This window comes from Phytophthora infestans, genomic scaffold, assembly GCF_000142945.1.
Source record: "Phytophthora infestans T30-4 supercont1.4 genomic scaffold, whole genome shotgun sequence".
In the NCBI taxonomy this organism is placed as follows: domain Eukaryota; phylum Oomycota; class Peronosporomycetes; order Peronosporales; family Peronosporaceae; genus Phytophthora; species Phytophthora infestans.
The window spans coordinates 1,831,893-1,843,067 of record NW_003303755.1 but is presented as its reverse complement, the minus strand read 5'-3'; the positions used below and the strand labels follow the sequence as shown (position 1 = coordinate 1,843,067).

Here is an 11,175-nt window from a genome sequence, read left to right as displayed (position 1 = left end):
TTATTTACATGTAACAAGTTGCGACCAGGACAACTCCGATGCCCGCAGAGAAGCAACCAGCTCAACGTTTTCAAATGGCAACGAGTATTCACGCGCAACACGAGCTTTGGCGTTGGCATGAACCACTTTGCAGTCTAATCCGTTCCCACGAAGATGATACAGATGCACACGAGCACGTCCAAGTTTTAAAACTAGCAAGGTCCACCGGTCACTCAAAAACACCAGGTTCATAAGCATACGCTGGGCAGTCGACGCCGAGCTCGTCGCGATATCATCACCATTGGCAGCATCGTTGTCGTTTATATTCTCCTGTCTCGGGCGTTGTTTGTTGACGATATTTCGTTGACTTACCCATGGAATAGTGGCACTCAGCACAGCAAGTAGAGGCCCCAGGAGATCATCGTCCCAACTCACTGAAAGGCAACTGGGTTCCCATAGAGCACCCGCAGCACTCGGAACAGCCGATCGAGCAAAGAACAATGGTTCAGGGACTGCATCTCCCTTCTCGTGGGGTTTCGACTGACTAAACTTCGTCGGTTTGACCCATCGACGTCGATACCAGCGCATCAGCGCACGCACCATTAAAATGACGACGACGTAGATAATGGCAGCAAGAGCGACGGCTAGCATATCACTGTACACTCCCTCCAGATTCATCTTCCAAGCATCCAACGTCTCGGAGCGCAGCAACATGAAAGTTGGGACAGGTTCTACCTCGTTAGCTTCCAAGATTCGGGCATCACGGTCGTCGACAGCAATTCCTCCTTGTGCTACAAACGCAACAGCACTCAGCGCCAATACGGGCAGAAGATGGCCTCGCACTCCCGAGACTCCGTGTGCTGGAGTCCACGCCCCTGCAGAGGTCTGCAACAACGCTCGAAAACGGGCAAGTAAAGCCATGAGCCAAGCGCAGCGCATATGTACCGCTAGCCAACGCGTCAAAGCTGCAAAGCTATCCGTGGCGCTGTCGCCACCGTCATCTTCCAGTTCGTACAGTATCAGCGCGTCGATGATGTGTGCGCTTGCGTAACAAAGCACTGGAAGCCAACTACCGTACACTACGACCTGAGTCGGCACAGCGAAGAAGACGCGAAGAGTGCGTCTCAACCGTGACGTATCTGTGTTTGGGGCTATGTCGAAGGCTGAGCCTACTGAAAAGCAAGCAAAGAGTAAGCACAAGACTCTCACGATGACGTACAGCTGTCCAATAAAACGTAGAGTGGATGCCAGAGAACTCCACTCCAGCGCATCAGTGTAGAGAACTTTGCCCTCGACACGCTCGTCAAATATAGTCGTCGTAGTGCACACGTCTGTGTCAGTGCATTCTCGAATCCGATACAGCACCACCACGTTGTAAATCTTGTGTGCAAGTAGCACCGCCCCTCCCAGCCTTGTAAGAGGGTCCGATTCAGCTTCGATCTAGGTAATGTCAAGTTTCTCGTTCTTAGACAAAGTCTTCTGTAGTACAGCAGCTCGCGACGATACAGTTTCCCACAGTGCGTCTCTCTCGCTTCCATCGACAGCTAAGGACGCAGCCCATGGTTTCTCACAGAAGAGAGGGCGATCCAAGTCGTCCACACACAAATCCACTCCCGGATTGGCAGCATCAAGGTCTGCAAAAGTTGTGACCCAAACACTGAGCCAGTATTTGTGATCCAGCAAGTTGCGAGACAAGAAACTGGCGCTGCTACTTGCAGCAGAGGAGCCGGAACCTGCACTGCTTGTCCCCGTCCAGCGAGCTTTGGATCGTGCTGCGAAGCAGACACGTTGAGGGAGCGAGCTGAGTTCTCCCCTTGTCGTGATTGCAATGCCGTCGTCTGTCTGAGCCACATTCTTGTAGCTGGTGGTACTTGGTGCATTGGCTGCAAGTGCTTCAACCAGGGTATCGAGCATACTAAACACCGTAGTTCCAGGTAAGGAATCGCCACAGTCACTGCTGTACGCCGAGTCAGTGGAGTGTGCACTTAGTATGCATGAAGGCCATGATGACGCAAGCTTCGAAGACGTATCAAGTAGTTCTCGTGCCGTGCGTAAGCCATAAGAGCTTGGAGTGAACTTGTAGAGCGCCGTGGAGATCTCGGAGGAGCTACAGAAGCTCCGTCAGTGCTAATTGAGCCGTTCCGAAAGATCGTGTGGCCTGGACGTGACGTGGGGCCATAGACTGTAAAGACATTGGGCTCAATCTGGACGAAGGGGAGACTGTCGACACTTGAGCCTGCGCGTGGGACATCGGAGACGAGCAGCGCGTAGGCAAAGAGAGCGAGAAGGACGCGGAGAGCTGAGGATCGAGGCAGCCGCTCGACGAAAGCCGCTGCCTCGCGTGAATTTTCCGGGTGCATTGCATTCAGAAGCAGCGATGATCGTTTGCGTTGCCAGTTGGCATTGGTAGGGACGGCGGACGCCGACGGAGCCTTTGCTGGACTACCAGGTACGGCTGCTTTCTTTCCATTCGTCTCGACTACGTGCGATTTGTCCTGCACACGCTTGCTCGACTCGCGATGGCTGCCGCCGCTCGCATCACCGGTAGTGGCCATGGTGAATAGCAGCTAGGCGAGAGAGTACTCAACCAACGGTCGGACTCGCTCGATGGTCATCGGTTTCATTGCGAATTACCATTGGTAGGCTGAAGTCGTGCGCACACTCAAATGAATGCAATCCCAGTCTTCCATCAATGCAGCCATCATCTCACTACAAAGCGAAATTGCCATCCAACTTTATCGTGTAGACTCCACGGTGCCACCGGTGGATTCCACCGTCGGTGGAGCTCGCACTGCGATGAAAATCCATTTCGGCGTGTGACTTGTGGACTCTTTGTGTCGTGGGTTCAGCTAGGATTACGACACTTGATTGGACAAAGTGTTTGTGGGGTATCTCAGACTGCACTTGCCATTTTCCGACTTGCCAGGTCGATTCGACGTCTTAATCCGCCACCATGAGCATCGACTGGTCTCTCGAGTGCTGTAACGACAAGCAGTTCCTGTCCATCTTCCTCATCATCTGCTACGCCGTCGCCATCTTCAAGCTGTAAGGGCGTCACTTTCCACCCGTGTCTTCAGTATTGCACTGATTCTTCTCTCGCATCCTTGCTGCAGATGGCGCGTATCGATCCTCCACCCGTTCAAAATTCTGTACGTCCCTCTCGTATTGCTGCCGTAAACTGCGGCGGACACTGCACTAACATGACATGGGCCTTGCATGACACCGGGGATGACGCAGAACGGTGTTCCTACACGAATTGGGGCACGCGACAGCTGCGTGGCTCACCTGTGGCAGCGTATGCAGCGTCCTATAAGTACTACAAGCGCGATGCTGTAGCTAATGTCGTTGCTGCTTGTAATGTAGGTTAAAGGAATGGAGGTGCATCCTGACGAAGGTGGTGTGACCAAGACGATCGGTGGACTCCAGTGGGTTATCCTCCCTGCAGTACGTTGCCAACCCTGCGTGGCACAGTATAAATATGATGTTGACACGATTGTGTTCATGACTGCAGGGTTACCTGGGATCGGCCGTGTGGGGCATGGCATTGACGATCGCAAGCGCCGACAAAACGGCTTCTGAAGTGGCAGCAGGTGTCCTCATCTTCTTCCTCCTGATCTTCATCTTCTACGCACACAACGGCTACCTCCGCATCCTGAACTTCTGCTTCATCTTGCTGCTTGCGGGTCTGCTAGCACTGAACATTTGGACGACTTTCGACGCTCTCCAATACGTGACGCTCTTCCTCGGTGTCATGAGCTGCCTCTTCTCGGTTTACGACATCTGGGACGACCTCATTTCCCGTCGCGTAAACGAGAGCGACGCCTCGGTCTTTGCCAAGATGACGCACACTTCAAGTCGATGCTGGGGAGTTATCTGGGGTCTTATCGCGCTCGTCTCGCTCGTTGCCGCCGTGTATTTCAACCTGCTCGTTGCAGAAGACTCTGGCGAATCGCTCACCAACATCTCCGACGCCTCCTCAGGCACCAAGGTTGCTCTAGCCTGTGCCGTCGTCATTGTGGCTTTCTCTGTACTGCACACTGGATTCACGCGGAGATGCATGCTGCGGAAACGTGACGGATTGGGAAGCTACTTTGCCGCTTAACTTTAGATATGATGCTGACGAAGCACCAGACTGTCGTCGGCCAAATGATATTTCTCCGGAAGCGTTCATTCCTGGATCGTTACCACCCGACAAGGTACAACTGCAACCTATACACTTACCTACCAAAACGCTACGTGCTTGAAAAGCACGCACCTTATAGTTCTAAGGACATTCGTTGTCCGAAAGGCTTTCGATCTTTTATTCGCTTGCGACTTGACTCTGAGAACCCAGTCACCTTATGAAAGAATACCATTCGTCATACGCTGGAAATTGTCATACTGACGCGTGCTGTAGTTGTTGTTGCTCTTGCGGATGAGCGACAGCACGTGCGCCACAGTCTCTTGCTTGGATAGTGTCAGCTTGAAGCGAGAGCGCAGACGCAATAAAATATAATCAGCGTCGATGCCCAGGAAGCACGGGTACGGTGACTGACGCGACATGACGTCCACCAGGTCACAGATCTCGTCACAGTGCTGCTGACACGCCAGGAAGCCTCGTGTGCACAAGGTCACATACTCCTTGAAGCCCTCCGAGTCCTGGCCACCCATGGTCTCCACCATCTCGGCCGTCAGCTTGAATGGGGCTGTCTCGATGCTCAGCATTCCACCAGGCGCGATACCAAGTAAGAAACCATAGTCGATATGGATGATGTGCCCTTCGTTATCCAGCATGATGTTACCGTTATGCCGATCCTTGATTTGCAGGAAATAGCACACGAGGGAGTACCCAGCCATAGACTGAATAAACTTCCGCCGCGCTTCTTTAAATCGGTGCGAGTTAGGTCCATACGACTTCTCGAAGTGATGAAGCAGCGAAACGTATCCTTCTCGTTTTTTCAGACCATCCAACGAGATTGCGTTGATCAGCGTCTCGATCAGTCCAGTAGACGAGCTCGTAGCGATGATGCGGTATCTCTTCACCCACATCGGCAGATTCGCACCCCGGAAGATTTCAACGAACTTCTGAATCAGCTGCAGCGTAAATACCTCCTGACGAAGATCGTCGTTACTCTTGCCAATCATAGACACGATGTCCCACCCGGGTAGATGGCCGTACGGCGAGGCAGCCATCAGTCTTGCACGTTTCGAGCTCCACGACTCTCCGAAAGCTGCTTCAAAGTCCCTGCGACGTGCCTTTTCACGCTCAATCGCTTCTGCTGTCACGTTGCCCGATGCTAAATCCATCTCCAACGGTGTTGAAGGCTGGTCCTCTACTGTCCCTCCATCTGCACTCGCTTTATTCACGACTCTTTCGGTAGGCTGCATGAGGACCGGTGGAGCCGTAGATGGCGTTGACACAATATCAGGGACGTCAATTGGTGTTTCAGGAACCGGGGCACGACGAGGCACAGCGACAGGAGACTGGTACGGTTCAGGAACAACCGGGGGAGGAATCACATTCTCCGCTTGAACTTCCTCCGCTTCTTGTGCATCACCGGCAAAAGCTTCACTGGCCTGATGTCCAATCAGCTCACCGATTTCATCATCCTCAACATAGTTAACTTCAGAAGATTCAAGCGCACCACTTCCCGTCAAATTCTGTCTTGAAGGCGATCGTGGAGACCCTGGGTGCGAGGCATCAGGCTGTTGTTCATCTTCAAAAGGATTACCTCGAATCACCTCGAAAATCAGCAAAATAGGGACACGTGCTTTCGTCGAGAACGCGGTTCCTTCCTTTGTGGGTATCCGCACGATACGCTCGAAAGGGTCCGTGGCTTTCACCAGCGGTACGTACGCCATAGGCGGAAGATGCAGTTTCTCTAAATACGACGGTAAATGAGCCTTCCGATCCTGTATAGACGGTACAAAACGCAGCGCCTCGGCGATATCCGTGATCTGCTCCACGAAGTCACATTCGTCAGCAAAGTGTTTTGCCAGCAGGGACTTGTCTGTCTGGCTCATGCGTCTCATCGACTCGCTGAAAATACTGGTGGGCTGGTGATCAGTATCCTCCTCGTCAAGAATGGACAGCCGTTCATCTTGCTCATAGTCGTCACCCGTAGGGTGTGTGAGCAACATCGAGTCAAGGTCTTCCTTCGGCGTGAGCAAATGCTGTTGGAAGCGCGAGAAATCGCGAAAGCGGCTGTCCACATCTCCATCTAACGAGCCATTCCGGTTCGAGCCGTTCCTCGCCATTGGCGGTGAGATGGGTGAGTACGAATCCATGCCCGCAGGAGAGCCACTTGTAGTAGAGATACAGTGTGCTAGGCGACGATGGATTGCAATCTCCTCTGTAAGCTTCACGATAACTTGCAGCTGGTCATCTGTAGGCATCGGCAGGTTACGCTTGTGTACCTGCGATGCTTCATGCTGTGGGTCACGACTGAGTACAGTGGCACGGTCTACACCTGCGACTTCACGCTCAATCTCCACCATCAGCCGTACCACTCGTGCATATTTGTCCTGCATCTCCTTGGGCTTTCTCGGATCGAAGGAGTCTTCGAGTGCGCCTTGAAGTTGCCATCGAAGCAGAAGCGCGAGATGAATGGAGCGCGAACACACTGACAAGATGAGTTCGTCCAGCCAGAAAACCTTCTCAAAGTCAAAATTCGGGATCGACAGGTACGCATGAACGATCTGGGGCCAGTAAAACTCCACTTGGTTGATGCGCGTGTACGAAAAGTGCAGTAGCTTCTCCACAATCGGTTTGAACAGCAGAGGGTCACTATCCAAGTGACGATGCAGTAAGATCACAGCGCGATAAACGCTAAAGCTGCGTGCACGGAATTCGCGGTGTAGGCCCAAGATCTTCAAGTCTAACGGAATTTCTGGATGGTCCATGGTGTGATCATAAAAGCGTCGATCCTTCAGCAAGATCTCCTCGCATTCTTCAGCGGTAATCACCTTTGCCTTCAGCAAGTCAATAGCAATTTTTGCAGACTCAGTTTGCAGTGGACGCTTGGGCATAATCAGTTCAATCGGAGCCTCGAGGTTCAGTGGTTTCGGGTACAAACATATTCCTGCCTTTAGTCGTTCCACCATCGCCCGCAAGTAGTTGATGTAATTTTGCGCCTCATAGCAGCGGTCACACACGCGCTTGGCGTAGTAGTGAGATCTCTGTGGGAGGGGGACCTTGTGTGTCGTGAATTTATCACAATACAAACCGTCACAGCTGTTGCACTTGTACAGCAGTGTCGCTGGTTGTCCAGCGGCAGCAGCTTCTGCTGCCAACCGAGTGCAATCCGGACACTTGCACGTCACGTCCGTCTCAGTTGATGGCACCGTCACTGTGCTCACGGGCGAAAGGGACACTTCTAGTGACGCGTGCTGGAAGAACGCTGCTGCAAGGCGCGGTACTGTGGTCTCCACTGCTGTCTGGATCGCTCGGATCCACTTCTCCTTGTCCATGGCTGTGTCGGCGTAGGCGTAGAAGACTTTGTTCTGTGCTGTAGCGAATAGGAAGCCGTGCTGATAGATGTGCATGTTGCCTTTTCCATCCCATTCCTGCACTCCAAGCACGTCCACTTCGCCCTTAATACGCAGCATATGATACGCATCCTCCTGAGTGCTGCTCGCACATGGGATATCACACAGCTTTAGCTCGTCATATTGAATTAAATAGGGAGCAAATCGACTTGTCTTACCTGTAATAGTGGAAAGAAGTGCCCACGAGAAAGCAATAGCGCCGCAGCATAGGAGGTGGCGATGATGGACTAATGCGGAAGGTAAGATAGCCCTCGCAGCTGGCGCGCGGGGCCTTCATGGCGCTCCACGAGATCTGACGCGGTCTGCTGCGACGGCGAAGTCTCGTTGTGGTGATCGGCGTCTGTGGACACTCGCAGTAGGGCGCAAATATCCAACCTACGCTTTGCCGGGCTCGGACTGGAACGTGGGGGGAAGCTGCCGATTACTCGTCTCTGGCGGGGTCGATACGCACGGACAGTGGCTCGTTAGATAGAGGAAATGACGGGGAATACGACAAGGCTAGGGAGGCTGGCCGCGCGTCGCTGAGAGGGGAGTTGCAGCGAGAGAGAGGGACGGGCCGGCAGCGCGAGCCTTCTCTCTTCAAGTGGGCGTTGTGTTGTGTGTGGAGGCTCCCTCCCTATTATGTCGGGAGGGTCCAGGTGGGTCAAATTGACCGTCAATTGATCCCATGGGTCTCAGCGAGACTGGTACATAAGTGATACACACTTTTTTTGCTGGTTGCGAGCGCGTCAACGTTGCCATTTTCGATCAATAGCGATGGCTCGTGGGAAGAAGACGGCAGCATCGCTTAAGGCGTCCACGCCGAATGCCAACGGCGGTAACAAAGGTAGCAAGAAGACAGCAGGTGTTGCAGCGAATAAACAGAACAAGCAGCAGGTGCAGACGCCTGCCAAGATCAGCAAGAAACTTGTGAAGGTCATCCAGCAGCCTGTAAAGGAAGAGAGCGAAGAAGAAAGTGAGGCGGAGAGCGACGAGGCCAGTGAGACGGAGGGCAGTGACGAAGCCAGTGATTCGGAGGGCAGCGACGAGTTCGAGGATCAGGGATCGTCCAGCGACGACGAAAGTGGCGATGAGGCGGTCGACGAAGATGATGCCGAGCTCACGGAGCTGGAAAAGAAGACGCGTCGCTTTACGGTGGACCGAGAGAAGGAGGTGCAGAAGATGCGTGAAGACGGATCGCTTTCGGTGGCGTCACAGCTGCACGTAGACGACCTGTCGTCCGACGATGAAGAGAACGTCAACACCATCGGCAACGTGCCGCTCCGATGGTACGAGGACTACGACCACATCGGCTACAACGTGGACGGTAAGAAGATTATGAAGTCGAACAATGGCGATGGTATTGACAACGCTATCGCTGCGAAGGATGACCCAAACTACGAGTACGTCGAGTTATAGCTCTAGTTTCAGGTTGAAGGAGGCTGACGTTGTGTTAATTCTTTGTTGTTTGACAGTCGCACGGTTTACGACGCGTACAATGACCGCAAAATTGTCATTTCGGACCGCGACATGGAAATCATTCGTCGTATGCAGGCCGGTGCTTTCGCGCACCCGGAGTTTGAGGCGTACCCTGACTACGTGGACATCTATTCTTCCAACAAGATCATCCACTCTATGGGTAACGACCTCGAGCCTAAGAGTCGATTCCTGCCGTCGAAATGGGAGCGTATGAAGGTCATGAAGATCATGAAGGGCATTAAGGAGGGTCGCATTAAACTTGACCAGGAACCCGAAAAGAAATCCGAGGTCTACCAGATGTGGTTTGACGACGACCAAGCGCAAACTCGCAAGGGTCCAGCCCATGTGCAGGCGCCAAAGATGCCGCTTCCTGGACACATCGAGTCGTACAACCCCCCAGATGAGTACCTTTTCACCAAGGAAGAGCGTCGCGCTTGGGAAGAAGCCGATCCGGAGGACCGTGAGACGAATTTCATGCCGAAGAAGTTCAAGTCGCTGCGCGAGGTGTGTGGATACGGCGGCTTTGTACGTGAACGCTTTGAGCGCTGTTTGGATCTGTACTTGGCTCCTCGTGTCAACAAGCGTAAGCTGAATATCGACCCAGAGTCGCTGGTGCCGGAGCTGCCGAAGCCCCAAGATCTACGTCCGTTCCCCAACACGTTGGAGCTGGTCTTCAATGGCCACACCGGTCGTATTCGCTCGCTGGCTGTGGATCCGTATGGCCAGTACGTGGCCTCGGGCTCGGACGACTTCACTGTCCGCATCTGGGAGCTTGAAACTGCACGTTGCCTGCATGTTTACAACGTTGGTGCAGTGGTGCACAAGTTGTCGTGGAATCCGAACAAGGACCACCAGCTGCTAGCCGTGGCTGCTGCCAAGAAGGTCTTTATCATTTCCACCGGAACTGGTAGCGCAGACCAGACAGAACTTACCAATGCGCTTGTGGGCGATGCCAGTGACAGCATCCAGACAGATAGCGCTGATGGTGACGTTCAGGTCGTTGATGAAGATGAGGCTACTGTGGAGGCCGACGCACTCAAGAAAAAGGTGCCGGTGACTTGGCGGTTCTACAGCGGCACGAAGGACAAGCACAAGTCAAAGAAGGCGGAGCGGCCGTGGCTGGAGCGCCGTGTAGGCTCTGGTATTCGTGTTGTGCTGCACCACACGAGCGACGTGAAGGACGTGGCATGGCACTACAAGGGCGACTACCTTTCTACAGTAGCCCCCGGCGCTGGCTCTGGGGCAGTGCTGATCCACCAGCTCTCGAAGAGGAAGACCCAGAACCCGTTCCAGAAGAGCGTGGGCCAGGTGCAGTGCGTGCTGTTCCACCCGTCCAAGCCATTCTTCTTCCACGCCACGCAGCGCCATGTGCGTGTGTACAACCTCGTGAAGCAATCGATCGTTAAGAAGCTGTCTTCAGGTGTCAAGTGGATTTCGAGCATGGCGGTGCACCCGAACGGTGACCACCTGCTTGTGGGTAGTTACGACCGGCGGTTGTGCTGGTTTGACCTGGATCTGTCCTCTAGACCGTTCAAGACGCTCAAGTACCACGAGAAAGCTGTACGCGACGTGTCGTTCCACGCCAAGTACCCGCTCATGGCTTCTGCCTCGGATGATGGCACCATTCACATCTTCCACGCCATGGTCTACTCGTACGTATTGTCATCGTTTCACTGAGACGAGACGCTATTGAGTTTACTTATTGACTAACTTCTTTGAACTGTACGTTTGTGTGTTGCAGGGACTTGATGAAAAACCCGCTGATCGTGCCACTTAAGATCCTACGCGGTCACGAGGTGTCAGGCGGTCTTGGTGTCATGGCGCTGGCCTTCCACCCTGTCCTGGTACGTGTTGCATCGGATAATGTCATGGGCATCCACTTAATCTAACCAATACGTTGTTGGTATTGCAGCCGTGGGTGGTGACAGGCGGTGCCGACGGCTCCATTCGCCTGTTCCAGAACATTCACTAACTCGTTGCAGCGAACGACGAGCAACCGTCCGCTAGTAACTTGCAAAACTACGCTCTTGGTGTAGTTTATCATGCTGCCAATGACGATTTCAATAATAGACAACGTGTGTGCTGCAAGCGTTAGTTTCTCGTGGTTTCTGGTGGTTTCTTGCCAAGGAATCGCTCACGGACAGGCTTGATCACCTTGGCGAGCAACTATTTGTAAGTGCGGGCATGGTAACGTGAGGCCGTGACGATTTT

At 53.4% G+C, this 11,175-nt stretch overlaps 4 protein-coding genes across 4 annotated transcripts; 2 read left to right on the top strand and 2 right to left on the bottom strand.

Moving 5' to 3' along the window:
• Positions 1 to 2,339, bottom strand: PITG_03455 (uncharacterized protein; the record flags this gene model as incomplete). Its single annotated transcript, XM_002906477.1, has 3 exons — positions 1 to 1,419; positions 1,468 to 2,086; positions 2,149 to 2,339. 3 exons carry the CDS (start codon positions 2,337 to 2,339, stop codon positions 1 to 3), a joined length of 2,229 nt encoding a protein of 742 aa, XP_002906523.1.
• A 573-nt stretch (positions 2,340 to 2,912) lies between these two features.
• Positions 2,913 to 4,290, top strand: PITG_03454 (uncharacterized protein; the record flags this gene model as incomplete). The annotated part of the gene is made up of 5 exons (XM_002906476.1): positions 2,913 to 3,024; positions 3,093 to 3,128; positions 3,217 to 3,274; positions 3,343 to 3,423; positions 3,491 to 4,290. 5 exons carry the CDS (start codon positions 2,933 to 2,935, stop codon positions 4,079 to 4,081), a joined length of 858 nt encoding a protein of 285 aa, XP_002906522.1.
• A 27-nt stretch (positions 4,291 to 4,317) lies between these two features.
• PITG_03453 (phosphatidyl inositol kinase (PIK-G1)) lies at positions 4,318 to 7,783 on the bottom strand (the record flags this gene model as incomplete). Its single annotated transcript, XM_002906475.1, has 2 exons — positions 4,318 to 7,588; positions 7,665 to 7,783. 2 exons carry the CDS (start codon positions 7,781 to 7,783, stop codon positions 4,318 to 4,320), a joined length of 3,390 nt encoding a protein of 1,129 aa, XP_002906521.1.
• A 479-nt stretch (positions 7,784 to 8,262) lies between these two features.
• Positions 8,263 to 10,936, top strand: PITG_03452 (uncharacterized protein; the record flags this gene model as incomplete). Its single annotated transcript, XM_002906474.1, has 5 exons — positions 8,263 to 8,436; positions 8,605 to 8,888; positions 8,961 to 10,616; positions 10,706 to 10,802; positions 10,877 to 10,936. The coding sequence occupies 5 exons, from the start codon at positions 8,263 to 8,265 to the stop codon at positions 10,934 to 10,936; spliced, it is 2,271 nt and encodes a 756-aa protein (XP_002906520.1).
• Positions 10,937 to 11,175: the final 239 nt, after the last annotated feature.